Source organism: Pithys albifrons, chromosome 4 (assembly GCF_047495875.1).
Source record: "Pithys albifrons albifrons isolate INPA30051 chromosome 4, PitAlb_v1, whole genome shotgun sequence".
NCBI lineage: Eukaryota > Metazoa > Chordata > Aves > Passeriformes > Thamnophilidae > Pithys > Pithys albifrons.
The window spans coordinates 18294717-18313186 of NC_092461.1; the positions used below are offsets into that span (position 1 = coordinate 18294717).

General features: G+C 35.1%; 1 protein-coding gene across 5 annotated transcripts in view; it reads left to right on the top strand.

Moving 5' to 3' along the window:
- PTPN3 (protein tyrosine phosphatase non-receptor type 3) overlaps window positions 1-18470 on the top strand; it is a 171593-nt gene that overhangs the window by 130817 nt on the left and 22306 nt on the right. For all 5 annotated transcript variants that reach the window (XM_071553582.1, XM_071553584.1, XM_071553586.1 and 2 more), the window contains 8 exons: window positions 4463-4486; window positions 6411-6609; window positions 7572-7649; window positions 8589-8645; window positions 13437-13593; window positions 15296-15462; window positions 17847-17937; window positions 18192-18253. In XM_071553582.1, coding sequence (XP_071409683.1) covers window positions 4463-4486; window positions 6411-6609; window positions 7572-7649; window positions 8589-8645; window positions 13437-13593; window positions 15296-15462; window positions 17847-17937; window positions 18192-18253 — 835 coding nt within the window. The remainder of the gene's footprint in view (window positions 1-4462; window positions 4487-6410; window positions 6610-7571; window positions 7650-8588; window positions 8646-13436; window positions 13594-15295; window positions 15463-17846; window positions 17938-18191; window positions 18254-18470) is intronic.

Genomic DNA, 18470 nt, shown 5'->3' on the forward strand with positions numbered 1-18470 from the left:
ACCCCAGTATTCAAGGTGCAAAAGGAAAAAAATAACTGGCTTATGGTCTTGAAAAAGTAACCTGGCAAAGCTGTGTGGAGGATCTTGCTACTTGAACTGTATTCAGTTTCTCCTGTTCACTCTGTAATTAAATAAGCAAAACACATGTTTGGTTTGAAACAGTAGATTGCACAGGAGCAAGTGTTTTGGTACTTTATTTTAGAGTAGATTCAGTGGCCTAAGATTAGCTGTGAAATTTTCTGATTTACCAGAAAGAACATTACGTAAAACACATTTCTAAGTGATAAGGTATAGAAACAATCAGCAAGGAAAAATTCTGGACAGGTGGGACATTATAGATCATATATTAAGAGAGATTGGTGAGATAAATCTAGTGAGTATTCACAGGTGTGAGCGTGAGATGCATGAAGAGAACCTGAAGGCTAGGATAGTCAAGGAGCAGTGGGTTGCATTGTTGCCTTACTCTGCCAAAAGAGGGTTATCAAGAATATAGAGCCAACTCTTCTGTGAGGCTTTGGATGCAAGTTATAGCTAGGGAAATGCTCAAAAGACAATGGAGGGCGGGGGAGAGAATCACACTGAGATTATTTAAGCCCTTGTACACATCAATAGAAAGGTAGAGGTGTTTCCATCCTGGTAGAACCTCCAAATACAACATAAGAACCCGAAGACCCTCATGTAACTTTGATGACTGTTCTTCGAACAAGAGTTTAAGTGACTTCTCAGGATCTCTTCCAACCTAAATTATATTTAGTCTACAATATACACTCTACTTGTTATAAATAGAACATATTTCATAAAGTTTTCTCTTAAATGCTTGCAAAGCTATAAGCGTCTTTTAACTTATATTGTAAAATATCTTTTGCTAGTGATATAGTTGGCATAATGTATACAGTCCAGAGTGGGAGGGGAAGGAAATGAAATGTTGAACTAGTATACAAAAAGGAAATTCATTTGCACTGTGCTATGAATTTCTGGAAGTGCACATACGCTCCTTGTGTGAGTGTGATGCATCATCTGGTGAAGGTATTGCACTGAAAATAGATTTCCTGAACGGATGCTGCATTTGTTCAATTCTTTTAGCTTACCATTTTGACAGACAATAAACTGTAGCTATGTAGTGAGCTTTGCTGAATGTACTATGGGAACACATCATTATTTTAACTAAAGTACAATTTCCTTTGTGAGCAAAACTTTTAAAGCTTTACTGCTGATAAAAGTACTCTTCAGATTTTTCCACCCATGTCCTAGTAGCTGCTTTCTTGGTAGAAAACTGCAAAAATTTTAAAATACTCCACATTTTAAACTGTTATTTATCCTTAGTTCTTAAACATATACATTGATCATTTCTTTTTTTCTAGAAAATCACTGAAGAACTTGTTTATGCTATGAACTCCTCAAGTTTTTCTGTAATGGTTCTCTTAAGTATGCAGCACAAAGAACTTATGTCACCTTCTTACATAGTCATTCTGTTCACAGAAATGCTGAATATTCTGTGTATAACCTTTACTAAAAGGCAGCAGAAAGATGTTGTTGAATATATCTTCCACTTATTTTGCTTATGAATAATAATCCCAGGTTAAATGGTGAGTCCTCAGAAAAGAAGTGATAATTGAAGTGCTGGCACACTCATTCTCTGCAGCCCTTCAGGTGTTAGAATAAAAGAAGCTTTAAGAACTTCAAGAACAGCACAAGGGCAAAACCTACAGATGTTTCCTTCAGTTGTTTGTAAAGGGGGAGTTTTGCTACAGTGCTATTGTTTCAGTTGTCCCTTTTCTCTCGGGGTTTTATTCTGCTGTAGTTTATCATCCTCAGTTCTCAGAATAGCAGAATTCCCGGGTAGGTCACATCAAAATGGGGAGGAGGGCTCTCCCCTTGAGACCTTTAGTTTCTATCCTTGTGGCTGAAGAAGAGAGTTAGACTTTTCAGCGCAAAGATTTTAGTATCAACAGAGCAATCCATGCTGAGTGCAAGGTTGAAATGACATCATTTTAGATATATTGTGAAGCAACGAGGAGAAATTACCTGCAATTTTGAAGTGTTTACTTGTTAGCTACACCAATGGAAAGCTTAATCTCCTTGCAAGGAAGGGCTCTCTTCCTGGATGAAAAAGTTGAATGGCTGGTCTGGTGAGTGTTATCTTTCATTGACTTAGGATGCAGTCCTTGTCATGTGTTGTGAAATGAGGAAGATAGGTTAGTAAAATGTGTAATACTGTGTAGCCAGAAAATACCATCTAACTACTCATGTTTAAGGTATTTTATCATATTGGTGAGTAATTAAATGCTGGAAATATTATTTAACTCTGTTGTGGTGCAGAATTCTGCAGCTCTAGCATGCTAACCTACTTAGGACTTTAGGAAGACACATCTGCGTTGTCTGTGATGAATTCTTCTAGAAGTTGAATTTGGTCACTTTCTCAGTCAAATATTTGGTCATGTTTCTTCCCAGTTCAAAATGTTACAGAATTTTCAGTAACTCTTTTAGAGCTAATATGTTTAAATTAAAGTGTTGTAATTTAACAGATAAATCTTCAGCAAATTGTACTAAGAATTTATAGCTCCCATTTAAGTTTCCAAAGCTATTACTGAGATAATAAAAAATTTACCGTAACTTTATACACTTATATATGTATACATGGTATATGAATGGAAGACCAATTTTTTTTTCTTTCTCAAATTTTCTCTTTCTATTGGAAAGAAAAAGGGGAGGTAATATCTTAAAACTGGGACATGCCATTGATTTGCATCACAGTTTTATGCACGTAAATTTTTGATGAAGGCTCTTTAAAGGGTTAACTTATGGCAACTCTAATTCTGCACAGAATTTGGTCATAGAACTGTAACTCCACTGTGAAAAAATGTAGAAAAGATGTACAGTTTCATTGTTCTTTGCCTCACAAGGAAATTAATTATCTTGAACGAAAATAAATACGTTTCTTTATTTTTAGCCTGACTTCCTAAGGAAAGAAGGCTTATGTCATTGCACTGCCTGTCTGCCTCTGTTCCCACTTGAGAACACTTGGAGAATGCCATCAAATGTGATGTAGGAGCTGAGTTTTCCAAGATGCAAAGTTTTCTACAAGATTAGTGAAAGTCAGTGATTAGGCAGGGGAAAAAAACCCAGCCCTTAATCTGACATTCTCCTCTCACTGAGCAATTACAGCACAAGTTCAGTGGTTGTCCCTTTTAGATGTGGGCTGGTCAGGCAGCAAGTGAGTACACATTCCCATAGCATCTGCTGACACTTGGAGGGTAAAAGTTCTCTGGGAATTGTAGGCAAAGAGAACCAGAGGTATTTGTGGGAAAATGGGGGTGGGTGTCAGTGAAATCAGAAGGCGGGTATAACTGCAATAAAAAAGAAAGAAGTTAAATGTTTAAAAAATAGTCAAAGCACACAGAACCCAAACCTGCACAAACTCTCGGGGGGATCAGCTTTCACCATCTCTACCTCAAGGAAGAATTTCTTTTTTTTGTCAAATCGCATATAAGGAAACTTAGCTAGACTGATACTGTTGCTATTTTAACTGTAGTTTTGATGAAACATAGTACATAATTCTTGGTATTGAGGATGTTTTAAAGAACAATAGTTGAAAATTTAGCTGTATACTCTGAATTGCCTTTTATTACTTGGCAATTCATCAATTCTACATTCAAACTGAACTACTTCGTGTTAGGATTTTCCAGTATGAACTTACACCATTCCAGGATTTTTGGTCCCTGCTTAATTGAATTTGTAAAGCTATCCCATCTGCCTTAATCTTACTTTGCTTTGAAAGCATGCTTTTAGTAACCTTTACTATAAACTTTGTCTTAATATTAGAGCTGTTGTTTTAATTGATGCATCATTTAGCTGACTGTTTCAGATGATTTCTGATGAACATAACTGATTGTCCTCATTGGTGTAACGACCTATTTTGTTATGCTTTGTGTCAGTTCTCTTCCAACATTTCCTCTGCTCTCACATCATAAGAACAAGCATTAGAAATGTCATGCTTATGGAAGCCACCTCTCCTCCTTGTTTCTGGTTACCTAAACATATAAATATCTTTCCATGTTTTGACTTTTTACAAAATACAGTCAGTGATGTCTGTAATCATCATGATCTACATCTAAAACTTTCTAAAATGAAATAGTGTGTCTGGCTACATAATTGCCTCTGTAAACTCCTACATAGTTTGAATTGTGGTAGCAGATGTGTGTTGCCTGTAGTTGGGCTTGGGCCAAAAGCAGATGTGAGTGCTTAGAGCTGCCCGTGGGTATTTATTGGCTGTTCCATAAATACCATAGTTATCTGATTCAGACTTTCAGTATAGGATTAAGTATTCTTTAATTTATTAGGAGCACACCTTTTGGCTTTTGTGGAGGCTTTTGTTTGTTTGTTTTTATTGAAGTTTAGTTCTTGTTTTCCTGAAGATTTAACTTATGGTCATTTAATGTTGAGTTTGTGTTGTTTTTAACAGGTCATCTGAACAAGAATCACCAAAGTAAGTTTTCTTTAAACTTTCTACTGTAGAATGTCTGGCTTTAAGATAAATAATGAAATACATAACTTCAACTGATTTTTCAAAGTAATGGTCTTGTATGGTTAAAAGACATGAATAAATTTATAAGCCAATGATGATTGTAAAGTTTTGTGGGAAAAAAAATTAATTTTGGGGTCAGGATATGGAAAGTCTTAAGTTCTAATAGATCCTTCATCACTATTACAAAAAACATTAAGAAGTGTTGCAAAACTTTTATGATGCAAAAATCCACTGATAATTTTATCTAGTCATTCTTTTTATAGTGCCAGATGGTATTAAATGAAATATATTTTTGGTATTTTCTCACATTAATTTTTTTCTACACTGAAAAATCATTATGATCTCTAATTTCATCTTATAAGTGAAAGGTGTTTTTTTTTAAATTGCTGTGTTCTGAAAAACTTATTAGGATGTATTTACATGTATAATGTTCCCCCTGGCTTTACATTGACCTCATAGGAATCATGAGAAGTCCTGGAAGCTATCAGATAAAAGCATAATTTTGACAGTATGATTCCTTTAAGTGTCATTATAGTTCACTACTTCAAAGTATTCTGAAATTATAGAGAGCACCAAGTAAACAAGATCTCTCAAAGACTGAAGAAATATTTTCTGTAATAACTGACAATTCTGCAAATGTTGCACAAAACACCTCATTCCCATTGCCAAGTCCCCATAATCTAACTGAAAGTTAGAAATATTATGGCAAGAATATGTTTGCTTGATGACGTCTTTCCGAACGTCTCCATTTGTTGCCATCACATTTTCATAAGATGAGAAATAAATGTTTGCATTATCAAAGTTCCCTGCAGTGCAAGTCCTGTATGTTAAAAGCTTAAGCTACATTCCGCAATAGTGTAGTATTACTTTTTCATTGACAGTTAGCAGTGGCTGCTGGAAGTGATTCAAAAAAGCTCATGTATATAGACTAGTACCAAAGCAGAAGTAAATGTCTGAATTTAAAAATTTTAATGACAGTGTTTACTTGCGTATACTTCTGCTACATTCAGATTGTCATGTTTGATATTATACCAAAGCTTTCCATAGGACAGATATTTTCACATTAGGTAGGAATTATAAAGTTAGGGCAGTTAGTCCGTATGAGTTTGGTTCAATTAAAGAAGGAGTTTGGTTGTTTTAAGTGTCTGCATTTCATCCTTTTCATAAGAGGGCATGTAGCTAAGTGAATATTTGAAGGGTCCTGGAGCACCATCAGGCAACTTTCGCAGTTCTCAAACTGAGGTTTTTAATTACTGATGTTATTTATCCTTGAACATTAAGCTTCTTGAATGCCAGATCTCCACCCTAATTTAATTCTGGGTCCATAACTACCTCCATAACACAATATATTTAAACCTTTCGTTGTTACTTCATTTCCTATTTCTCTGACAATTACCATGGCTTTTCTGCAAATTTCCCTCTCCCATAGGAATAGGGCTGAGATGGCATTCGTAAGAGGGAAGAATTGCTAAAATAAATAAATAAATAGCTTCACAGGAATGAGAGTGAAATCATAGCAAAAGATTTTTCATGAGTACAATTGGCAACTGTGGTGCCTTTCCCTTCTGGTTCACCTCTCTTCATGTGTTACTGTGATTTCCTTTACCAGTGCAACAGTGCCCTTCACTGTTAACATCCAAGTATTTTGCTAAAAATCATTTTGCTGCTCTAGTTTTGTTTCGTCTCTTCTTTTGGATGTCCACTGATCAAATCATAGGCTTAGACCATAATTCAATCCTGTTTACCTACACCTCAAGAAGTTGTGTTAAATTTAAGAATAAAGTTGTCTTGTTCTTTTAACAGGGCAATACATTTGCATTGGTTAATATTTATTTTAAAAATCTGGATAACAATACCTTTGTAATATTTATTCTTTTAAATAAAGGAATGTACTGGGTAACAGTCCAACACGAAGTTCTCTGACCCATATCTCACCTAAAGCTTTGACTCAGTCTCCCAATGGAGTTGGCAACATTTCTGGCTCTTACCCTTTGGAAGGGGTGGATAAACAGTTCTTGGAAACATATGACAATGTTACAAAACGTAGCTCAACAGAAGATTCCAGTCAGTACTACTGTGATAAGGTGCGTTCAGCTATGTGCTTTTAAAGTCAAAACTGGTAGTGGATGTAACTGTAGTTTAGAAATGCACAAAAGTTTTGGTTATATTTCAGGATGAGCATATTTTGTGCAGTAATAAGAATAGATCTTGTCTTACTACCCAGATTTATCCAAGGTTGTATATGTGGTATGATAGACAAGCTTGCCAACTGCAGTGATTTCCAAAGTGACCAGTGTTGCACAGGCATCTGCAGGGAAAGTTCCTGTGGAATAGAAATCCTTATGTGATTAAATCTTGTTTCCTTCAAGGAGAAAGATCAGATAACTCAAGTTGCTTTATGTGTGAATAGCAGGCACAGCTCTGCTTTAACTCAGGCATCTCTTAAGGATGTCTAAACATTATCATTTGAATTCTGAACTGACTGGGGAGCAGCTGCTCTTGACTAACATTATGGTAGTGGACCATTCTTCCCAGTCTGTTCCATAGCCATTCTGAAGAACTTCCTAACCTGTCTGTCCATTAGCTGGTGATACCTTCTAATCCTTCTGCCATATGCATCTGTTGCAGAAAATTGAAATGAACCCATTTACAGGAGAAAAATCATCAGGAAAGTAGTCACTTCATAGTTATTAGAGCAGAATGAATTCTACTCTTATGTTGCACCTAACATTTTAATGCCAACAGGTTGCAAATTTAATAGGAGTTATCAATTGAGAGAGCTAAGATGAGGGTATCAGTGTTAGTATAGAGCAACCAGAGAATGTTTGCTGTGATGTATGTTGCTATTTTTATAATTTAAAAGATTACAACCATAGGTATATTCTACAACTATATCCTCTTTCTATTTTAAAGGTGGATTTACATACAGTACTTTTGTTCAGCACATCTAAATTTGTATACACTGTGTTCTATTTTTGCTGGGGTTTTGTTTGTTTGTTTGTTTGTTTTAATTAGAAAATTCATGTGTTTTTTGTATATATTGTAGAATGACCTAATTGAGGGAGATTTACTTTTGGTACGTATCATACCAGATGAAGATGGGAAGTTTGGATTTAATCTAAAGGTAAACTAGCAACCTTTTAGTTATTTTTAAATGCTTTAGAAATACAATGTTTAAACTTTATGTTTACTTTTTCATTTTTCAATGTAATGATTTGGAGAAAGCAGTATATTCTGCAGGAATTTCTTGTTATCAAGAGTCTTTAGAAGTGACAGCCTAATCCTTGAATTCTAAAGCAACACTTGCAGAAATAAGCCCCTACTACTTCTCTAGTTTTCAGTTGCATATACCATAGGCATGGCACATTTCCAAAGCAGACTGCCTATTTGGATGCTTAAATATGAACTTGAAAGCCTAATTTAAGGCACCAACATTTGGGAAATTGGAACTCAGAATTATAAAGCAATTTAAATGGTTTGTGCTATTTAATTTAATACTTTCATTAGAATTCATATTAAAAAGCTGAAAATTAATTTCTGAAGAAAATGGAAATTAATATTGATTATTGACTATTGTAAATGTTTTACATTCCCTCACTGAAATTCCATTTAAGCAGAGTAGTGTAAATCAACAGGGCAAAGTTTGGTCTTTTCTCCTCGGGCCTTTATTGGTGGGGCAGTGATTGAATATCATGTGAAGAGAATAATGGAACTTTGATCCTACCAGATTCTTTGCATTCATCACAACATCTGAGAAGACTGCCCACCTTGCAAGTTCAAGTGTTGGATTAGGTTTGCTTGAAGCACAGGGTTACAATAAATATTGCATTCTGTCTTTTTATTGCCTGTTAAAATGTACAGCCAAAGACACTGTGTCTAGTTTCTGGAAATTGGTGGATTTAAAGACATAGCATTTAGTGATGACAATTCAGTCCTACCAACCCTGCCTCTGATTCCAGAGTATAAAATGTATATAGAAACAAAAATGAGTGATTACTTGTTTTAAATGCTGCTTATGCTTAATGATATGTTTATGACTGGTTTTTGCTTGACATTCCCTTAGGGTGGAGTAGATCAAAAAATGCCACTAGTAGTATCAAGAATAACTCCAGGATCACCTGTAAGTAAATTCTCTAAGGCTTTTAATCCTTCCTTTATTATCCCTCCCCTATCAGAGGAACACATAGGAATTTGGACATTCATAAGCAATATGAGATAGCAGCTGAGCTGTTCTTTTTAGTAGTTGGTTTGACCCATGGTTTCTTAAACCACAGATTATAAATTCTGGAAGTATTTGCCAGACAAGATCGAAGTAGAAAGCATATTTGTGTCCTTCTGTCATCTGGAAAAAGTGCATCTGGAAGTGGAAAATGCTTGATGAGGGGCAAGGACTTAAGACAAGAAACAGCATTCACTGAAAAATTAAATAATTTGGGCTCCTGTAGCCTAGGAGAAAGAGCTAGTTTGAGGGAGATGTAGTGGTGATCTCTAAGATTAGGAGCACTGTGAACAGGGAATGCCAGCAGAAGGATGGGCTACCAAATTAAGTTTGTGGAACTCATGTCCTTCATGTTTAGTGAAGCAGTTCTTCATGCATAAGATAGTAGACCAGTGACACTCCTTGACAAAGGATACTGTGGTTAAAATAATTTTGTGGGCGGTGAGGAGAGGACAAATACTTGGGGGGAAAAATCTGGCTGTTATAGGCAAACAACAATAGGCTGAGGAAATCCTTAGCACTAAAAGTATTTATAGGTTGGAAAAATATTTGGCAGGGGAGAGGAAGCAGGATATGTTTGCTCTGTTTCTATTTTGCCATAGATTTTCGTTTATGGAAATATTTATGGACTACATGAAATGTTTATAAGAATCAGTACAGTCATTGAATTCTTCTGTTGAACTGGGGAATAGTAATAGTCACATAATATCTTTAAAATTTTTTCTAAATAATTAGTTCATAAATTTGTGAGGACATTTTTTATCTTATCATATATTTTTCACTCCCCTTTTCCCAAATTGTATTTTGAAATCTCATAAAGTAATTTCAGTGCAGACTTGATAGGAAATATTGCTGACTTAATCCTAAAAATAAGATGTACTCTGAATCTTGTAGACTCTTTTTAAATTTAATAGGCAGTCACAAGACTGATATCTAAATGTCATGATGCAAATCAAACTAAAACAGATTGCTTGAGAGGCTGTTTTTGTCATATTTTTGATGTATTGATTGACTTACACAGTGCCTAGCACTCCTTTATGAGCTATAATAATTATTTTAATAAAAGATTAGTAGGAAATTATAACTTAAATCTACAAAGTGAAAATAAAACAGTCCTTAAAGCATTTCATGGTCAGCCCAGCAAACTCTTTAAGGGTGATTTGAAATATTGAAATTATATAGGGCAAGCAGACTTATTCCACAATCAGAAAATGAAAGATGTTTCTCAGAGGCAGTCATTTCCTTTGGCAGATTCAGATTGTCATCTTGAAAGTATTGATTTGGTTTTTTTCTCTTGGATTGGGAAAGCAATGGACTTCTAACTTACACACGTCGTTTAAGTGTCTCCCATTAGTGACATAGGCATGGACACAAGCTCTCTGGTCCAGTTAGCCATGAAGGGACTAAGTTATCAGGATTACAGAAAAAATTGGAAACAGTTATCCAATATAATATAATCAGTAGCAATTTTATAGAAATCATGTCATGTTGAACAAGAGGAAAAAGATCTTTATTTTTACAGTATAGCAGTATTAACATTGATTATATTGTTTTCCATAAACAAAATTTCACCTGTTCTTTTCTGTTTAATGAAATGTAGCTGATATTTGAAAGTTCAAATAAACTGTCTATAGTATGCATTTTTAAATTATTTTAGCTTAGTGATGCCTTTCCTTCATTGCTACTCTTATTACCCCGTAAATTGTCCTCAAAGATGCTGTTTGGTACTATTATTTGCTAAGATCATTTCTCAGGTTTTAAGATCACTTTTTCTCAATTTCCTACAAAATGTGGAGGAGAGAAAACAAATATACTCACCAAAATAAGGTGCTATTTTCCTTTATACATGCTAAAGTTCTTTTAAAAGTCCCCCTCCAATAAAGCAGCAGTCTAGTATGCTGGGAAAATTGTAAGACAGAGTAGCCAAAATTGTTGTGAGAGTGCATTATAGCTAAGGAACAAGCGTTTATTGCATCTGTTAGCTTTTTGTTTGTTTGCTTGTTTTAAAGCCCTATGCTGTTTTGTGGGTTTTTTTCCACATATGGTATTAATATCCTAAGGCTCTGGAGAAGTCATTATAGTTTCATTTAATAAAGCTTTCCATTGAAAAAGACCTCATGCTTCTTGAAGCAATAACAAGGTGATTAGCATAAAATGAAACATTAGGTGTGTCAATAGGACAGGAAGCCTTTGATATAATTCATTGTGTGGAAAAGCTCAGTATCTGAAAAATCTACAAATTATGCTTGCATAAAAGGAATTAATTCCCTTCAAGACATATTTTGTGTAGTCAGATGATTCAAGTTAAAGAGCTGAGGCATTAACATATCACATGATTAACAAAGTTTGCTTGAGCAAAGATATTAATCTCTATCTGTAATGATGACTAATAGTCAGCAGCCAGCCAAGAAATCTAAATTATAGACAAATATAGGAGAGATCAGAAACCATTCTCTAAATCTTCTTGTTGACTTCTTGACTCTCCTACACTTATATGGTCTATATATCACCTATCTTTTCAAATATTTATTTTTCCGAGAGAATTACTTATGTCCCAATAATATTTGAGAGTGATTAAATTGTTCAGTCATTCATAGTTATATTCTTCTGTCTTACCTTTGTAAATTGTACAAAATATGGACAAGGATGTTCTTGAGGAGCTGTAAATACCTAGTTAAATCAGTGTTGAAGAACAGCATGGCTGTTCCTAATTCCCATTCTTTTTCTGTTTATGTTTGTTAGGAATCACTGTCAATCTTCCCTGTCTTTCACTGTTTCCTTTCCTTATTTCTATGGGAGAAGCTGAGGGAAACTATTCCTTCTTTAAATTTTTAAGCAGCTTTTCTGCTTGGTATTTTTTTCTCTTGCATACATCTTTGTTTTCTCTTGTTTCTTTCTCTTCTCCTTTGTCTGTTTTGTGGCACTGAGGTCTTAAGTTTTCTTTCCTTTTACTTTATTCTCAGTCACAAATGGCTCCCAATTTATTGTCTACTTCACATCCTTGCCTCTATTTTTCTTTCTTTTTTAGCTACTATTCTGCATTTTTCTTCTTGTTTTTCTATTACCTCTGCTTTCCATCTTTTCCTAGGTTTTTGGTTGGGAACATCACTGATACACTCTGTTAGGATCATCAGGGCAAGGCATAATCAGGATAAGATCTAATTTGAATGTCTTGTTCACATCTGGGGGTTGGTGATGCTTGTTTGGCAGGGATAATAATATTGGATAAATAAAGTACGGGGAACTTGTGCTGGCATTAAGGAAATACAGGGAACAACTATGAATAAAGAATAACAGTAAAGGTCTATGTCTTGTTCATACAACAAATGAAATGAAGTGTTTATATATCACTTCTGTGTCGTTTGCGCTTCCTAGACAAAAAGAAAATTAGTATAGCAATGCAAATAAAATCGTTACACTTCTTAACACTCAAAGGTTGTAGAATCCTGCATATTCACATTAGAAAATCACAAAAGATTGGATGGGACTTGATGGTCATCTTGGCCAAACTCCTCCTCAGAAAGGTCTCCTTTATTCAGTTGCTCAGGGCCATATCCCAGATGGCTTTTGCATACTCCAAACTGAGTGTCTCCACAATGACTCTGGGCAACCTGCTTCAGTGCTCAGTCACCCTTAGAGTAAAGAAGTGTTTCCTGATGTTCAGGTGTATTTCATTTTGAGCCCATTGCCTCTGATCCTGTCAGTTGGCACCACTGAGAGCCTGGGTTCAAATTCTCTGTGCCTCCCTCTTTGAGTATTTATGTACATTGACAAGATCCCTGTGAGCTTTTCATTCCCTAGGCTAAATGCCCCTTGCTCTCTAGCCTTCCTTCATGCCAGAGATACTCTCGTCCTTTATTCATCTTGGTAGCATCATCATCAGATTCTGGCCATCTCTTGAATTTCTTTGTGCTGGACTTAGAGCTAAGCATACTAAGAAGTGTGGCAGGAAAAAAGCTGATCGAACCCTGGAGTTCGAACCCTAATTACAATATCCAAGACAAGACGTAATGTAAGTTTCCATTTGAGTTGGGGAAAACCTTGTTTTAATATTCCTTTCACACAGGTAGCAAAAGAATTTTTCACAAATGCAGTGGACTGGAGCATCTTAGTTTGAGTATGTACCTGGATCTTCCTGTTAAAACATTAAGTAAATGAAGAGAGGAAGAATGTTCTCTATTTGTAGCTCTCATTTGATATCCACCAAACGAGGATCTGCTAAATAACAAAAATATGAAAAATGTATGGATTTTTTTGGATTTTAAGAAGTGCATTCCTTGTGGAACATCACGTTACTTAAATTACGTTCATGAAAATCATGTTTGGACTTCTCAATATGTGCTGCATAAAAACTGAAATTGTCATCTTAGGTGCCCAAACCACTTTTTCCACAAATTCAGTGGTTGTTGAGACTTGGAGTCTGGTCTTTGAGAGCAATCTGATGATGGCTGTTTGATTAATGTGAAAGCTTTTTATAGCTATCAATATGCTGTTTGAACTGTTTATTATCTTCATTGAGAGGCTTTGAAGCACAAAAGACTTCTAGATCTGAATCCTTTGACAGAATTTCTGATACAAAAAATGAAACCTTGTCAGAACTGTGAAGACTTTGTTTACGTAATGAACTTACTGTCCTGATATGTTCTGCTTACATGACTGGATGCAATGACATTGTTGTGTTTCTTTGAACAGGCTGATAAATGCATTCCAAAGCTGAACGAAGGGGATCAGATAGTATTAATTAATGGCCGAGATATCTCAGAGCACACGCATGACCAGGTGGTCATGTTCATAAAAGCCAGCAGGGAATCTCACACAAGAGAGCTCGCACTTTTGGTCAGGCGCAAAGGTAACTTGGCTCATTTTATTCAGTTCTACTGTTTCTGAGACTGTTGCTCTTATTCTTGGTGGTATACTCTCTTCTGTTTACATAAATATGTTCTCAGTGCACTTGGAATAGAAAAGGTAGGACTTCCCACATTAAAATTCGTGGTACAAATACTTTACACTATATGGGTTTTTACCACTGTAATAAAGAATCTATTTAGTTAGAATTTATTCTTATTTTCTAAGTCAAAAATTTATGAGAATAAACAGTCCCTTGTAAAAGTATTTTTGGTGGTTTGTGTTACTGGGTTTTTTGTAAATAAAGTAGAATTTCATAAGTTCCCAATTGCAGGTTTGCAAATACCCATGGGCTCTTCCCCCGCACAATTATATGATTAAACAAGTAGAATAAGCAGCTCCCCACTTATTCTTATAACAGATATTTTGTGACAATACTGAGATAAAGCTGTGCTGCCTGCTTGCTAAACAGCTGCCAGCAAAGCGGAGACAGGCTTTGAAATAAGCAGGGTCTTAAGACTGTATATTTGAAATATGGGGAACTCATCCAGCTTGGCTTTGCTTGCTCCATATTTAAACACATGTAGATCCCAAGAGCTTTCAGATTGAAACTTCTAGTTGATTATTTACTTTCCTTAAGATCTATGATAAGACTTTAGAACACACTATTATGGAAGGGCTTTGCAGGCAGTTTAAGACTTAAAAATCTGAAGATATTATGCATCACTGGGAAAGAGGAAGGAATGAAACTGCCTAAATGTTATGTACTTCTGTGACTTTATTTGAAACTTCTTGTGTTTCTAGGAAGACAGATGGACTCTTGATCTTGTTTTCCCTATTGTAGGCCTTTCCACTGGCTTTATGCAGCATTTAGTCTACCCTTAACTTTTCCAGTCCCCTTCCTACTTGCAGATAAGAAAAGTCTGCTTTTCTCTGAAGGTAACCTGTGGCCCCATGCCAGTCATTTGTATAGGCATGAGTATGAACAGCTCCCCATTTTCTGAAGTTTGGCAGGTATGACCTGTTCTGATCACTGCAGAGAATAACCACAGCTGGACATGTCTGATGATACAGGCAGTACCTTTCATAGAGACAGAACTGCTATGCAGAGTACTTCATTAATGTTTGGCATATTCTTCAATATGTTAGTAAGGGATGTCACAGAAAATGGACTAATTTTTTTTTCATTTAGTTAGTTCCTTCAATGTTAGCATAAGAAATTGCAGAAGATAATTCAGTTGCTTTGCTAACTGAAGGGAGTATCATGTAAGGATTTTTGCACTTGTTCTGCTGTTGAGGGTCCAAACTTATACAAGATTCGTGTAGAGATATTAATTATGCTCTAAACTTGTTTAGGCAAAACTCCTTTGTTTTTTAACTTGATAGATGTTATGATTTATTAGTCTATTTAGCAGTTCATTCTGTAAGATAAGGTTGCAAAAAAACTCCTTGGGCTTGGAATTCAAGTTCTTTTTCTTCATAGATAGTCACTTGGAGTTTCTCTTTCAGAAAGGTTGTAAGGACATATTACTCTTAGTAATTTCTACAGTAATACAGTACAAAAAGAAGTGCAAGTAAATGTGTTGCTATTTGCTTTCCTGAGGCTTTGGAAACTTTGCTCTTCTTTCAAGCTGGTGAATTTTGTATCTGTTACAAATACATTAATGCTGTATGTAATGGATTTTAATTTTCTACACATATTTCAGTAGTCAAACAGTTTGTGGAAACCAAATCAGAAGATGAAGCTGATTCCCACAATCTCCCAGAATCTATTCTTCCTGTCTGTTCTGAATATGGTGGCGATACACTGGAGGAGTCTATGGAGCAGCTAAGAAGAGGGCTAGAAAGTGGGACTGTCCTTATTCAGTTTGAGGTAGGTAATACTCAGTTCTCAAATGCCATTAATATAGACCAATAGCTGTAACTAGCAAGTAATGTAGACTCTTATTTAATTGCAAATCTCGTTCATGTTCAGTCCAGTCTCAAGGGAGCAACAATCTGACTTGCCCATCAAGTAAAGAAAAAATTCTTTACAGAGAGAGTAATCAGGCATTGGAATGGGCTGCCCAGGGAGGTGGTAGATTCACCATCCCTGGAGATTTTTAAGCGCAGATTGGACATGGCGCTGAGTGCCATGATCTAGTAAATGGACTAGAGTTGCACCAAGGGTTGGACTCGATGATCTTGGAGATCTTTTCCAACCCAATCGATTCTATGATTCTATGATCAGCTTCACCCTTCACTACTTACAATAGGGAAGAAGGAGTTATCAGTCTTACACAAAATGTGCTGAGAAAAATGAGTTTGAATTCACAAGATTCTAGCTCAGGTACCTAAGCTCATTAAATCAGTATTTCTCCTCAGTTATTTTATTGACGAGAGTAGTGGGGTTTTGACAGAGCTTAGTCTTATACTTGTTTCTTTTTCTGTGTTCTTCAATGTGTTAGCAAAGAATGTCATAGAAAACTGACGAATAAATGTTTTTTATAATTTATTAAATTAGTTCCTTCAGTGTTAGTGTAAGAAATTACAAAAGATAATTCATCTGCTTCACTAATGGCAAGGGAGTGTACAGTGTGTGCATGTTTGTGCTTGTTTTGCTGTAGTGAGGTCAAACATCAGTAGTAATTCTGTAAAAACCCTAGTTATTATGATTTATAAAATTGACATTGAGTTCTGAGGTAACCCTTTCAGTCACTGAAAATTTGTAGAACAGCAATAAAATTTCCCCCCATTTTGGTATTTTTTCCTCCGCTGTTTTTCACATTCTGTAAAATTTAATAGTAGTGGCTGAAGAGGTGTGCCATTGGTAATCTTATAAACACTCTTTTTATGACATTTGCTTCATTTGCAAGAGTTTTGAGAATGAAAATTCACCTTTTTTTAAGAAATTGTAGACTATGGTTCATACCTGCTTTCCAAAATCCATAGCACTGGGATACCATGCAGCAATTACAATGAGTGTTGGCTATTGAAACAGTAGCTCAGAAGATGTGAACTGGCCTTTCAATACTTTTTTGAAATCTTGTAAACTAGGGAACAGCTTAGTGGCCTTCTTTCTTTTAGTTCATTGTTTCTTAATCAGAGAGATTTACAGTGTTGCCTCATCAGCCTTGGTGACCCTCAAACTCTACATTCACCTTTGTAAAATAATAAATAATTAGTCTATATACTATGAATAATCAAGTTTTTCCAGAATATCTTCCTCCATTTAATCAGAATTTAAGAAGGCTGTCAATAGCAAATGACTATTTGCCAGGCTACAATAATGAAGCTTAAAAATGGTTATTTGACTTTAAATTACTTTTGTCTTCCAAAAAAAGCAGGAATTGCACTTGACTCTAGTAAAGCAACCTGGAATTTGAGTTATAACTGATAGAAACTATTCCATTATATATATTATTAAGTTATTTTCTCACATGACATGTTTATGTTGTATGAGTTGAAAACTGAGATGAGCTGTGATACAGAGTCTTAGGAGTCAGTAAATCTCACAATAGAATTAAACTTTTTTGTGTTGTTTCTTTTCACTCAACAAAAGTATGGGATTTTAGCCTCCTATTTATTTAATTCTATTTCATGTATGGAACCATACTTGAAATCTTCATTAAACTTCTAAGATAAAATGTGCTCTTTGGTAAGTGTTCAGTAAGGTCTATAAAACTCTGCTACAGCTAGCTTAATAACTTGCTAGTAAGTTGCTTTCTTATATATTTAATACAGAAAAGCTGTAGTTGTAAAATTACATTTCTTAATTCTTTGTTGTTGTTTTCCCCCTGCTGTACCTTTTATTGTCTGGTATGATGGACTTAGAATGATAAATCATTAAGGCTGGGAAGACCTCTTAGATTCTAAAGTCCAACTGTTAACCTTACACCCTTAAAATTTGGGTTATACACTTCTATGCCCACATTTACTCCAGATAAATTTTGCAACATAGCAGATGACCCAAAAAAAATGGTGTCACTGCTAAGAGGTTGTGGTGCATTGAAATGTTTTTCTCAGGTACTTACAGGATTAGGTTAAAAATTTGTCTGAATTTTTTTTCTACAGTTAATTCCATAAAATATCAGGCTTTTTTTTTTCTGATGTCTTTCATTGCTAAATCTCTCAAGTCAATTTTGCAGAAGGATATGAAAAATATTAAAGAAAATAATGATTTTTTGAAGTCTCTTTATTTTCATGTGAATGTATTTAGTGTATATGTAGTATAATCACATCCCTCAAAATCCTATCAATTTTCATTCTATTTTGCAGCAACTTTATAGAAAGAAACCAGGGTTGACTGTTACATGTGCAAAAGTACCTCAGAATATGGACAAGAATAGATACAAAGATGTTCTACCTTGTGAGTCTAAAGTACAGTTCCTGCCTACTTTACTTTATCCTTTATATGGTACTTGTTGGTTGAAGATTTCATTATATAATCAAAATAATATAATTGTTGATTTTATTTTCTAAGATGTAAAATATTTTGGTTTGTATTCTGCTGTTTGTGTCTTTGCAATTCTTCAGTTGTTTTTTTAACTTCATAGAAGGGAAGCATACCCCTTAATTGCTAATTTTATTCCCTCTTTTTTGTGTGTATGTGTGTGTGTGCAGATGATGCCACAAGGATAATATTGCAAGGAGATGAAGATTACATTAATGCAAATTACGTGAATGTAAGTTGTACAGAAACCTGTATTTACTCACTCTCTGTATTACTAAGGCATACTAAATTTGTCTTTCTTAGGGAAAGAGGTTGTTTCAGTTTGTATTTTGGGGATTTGTAAAGTGTAAAAGATGTAGTTTCATCATGTAAAAGATGGAAGTGTCTCTTGTGAAACAAGTGGCCATCCTAATACACAGTAGGTGCAACCATGTGGCCAGTGTAAACTG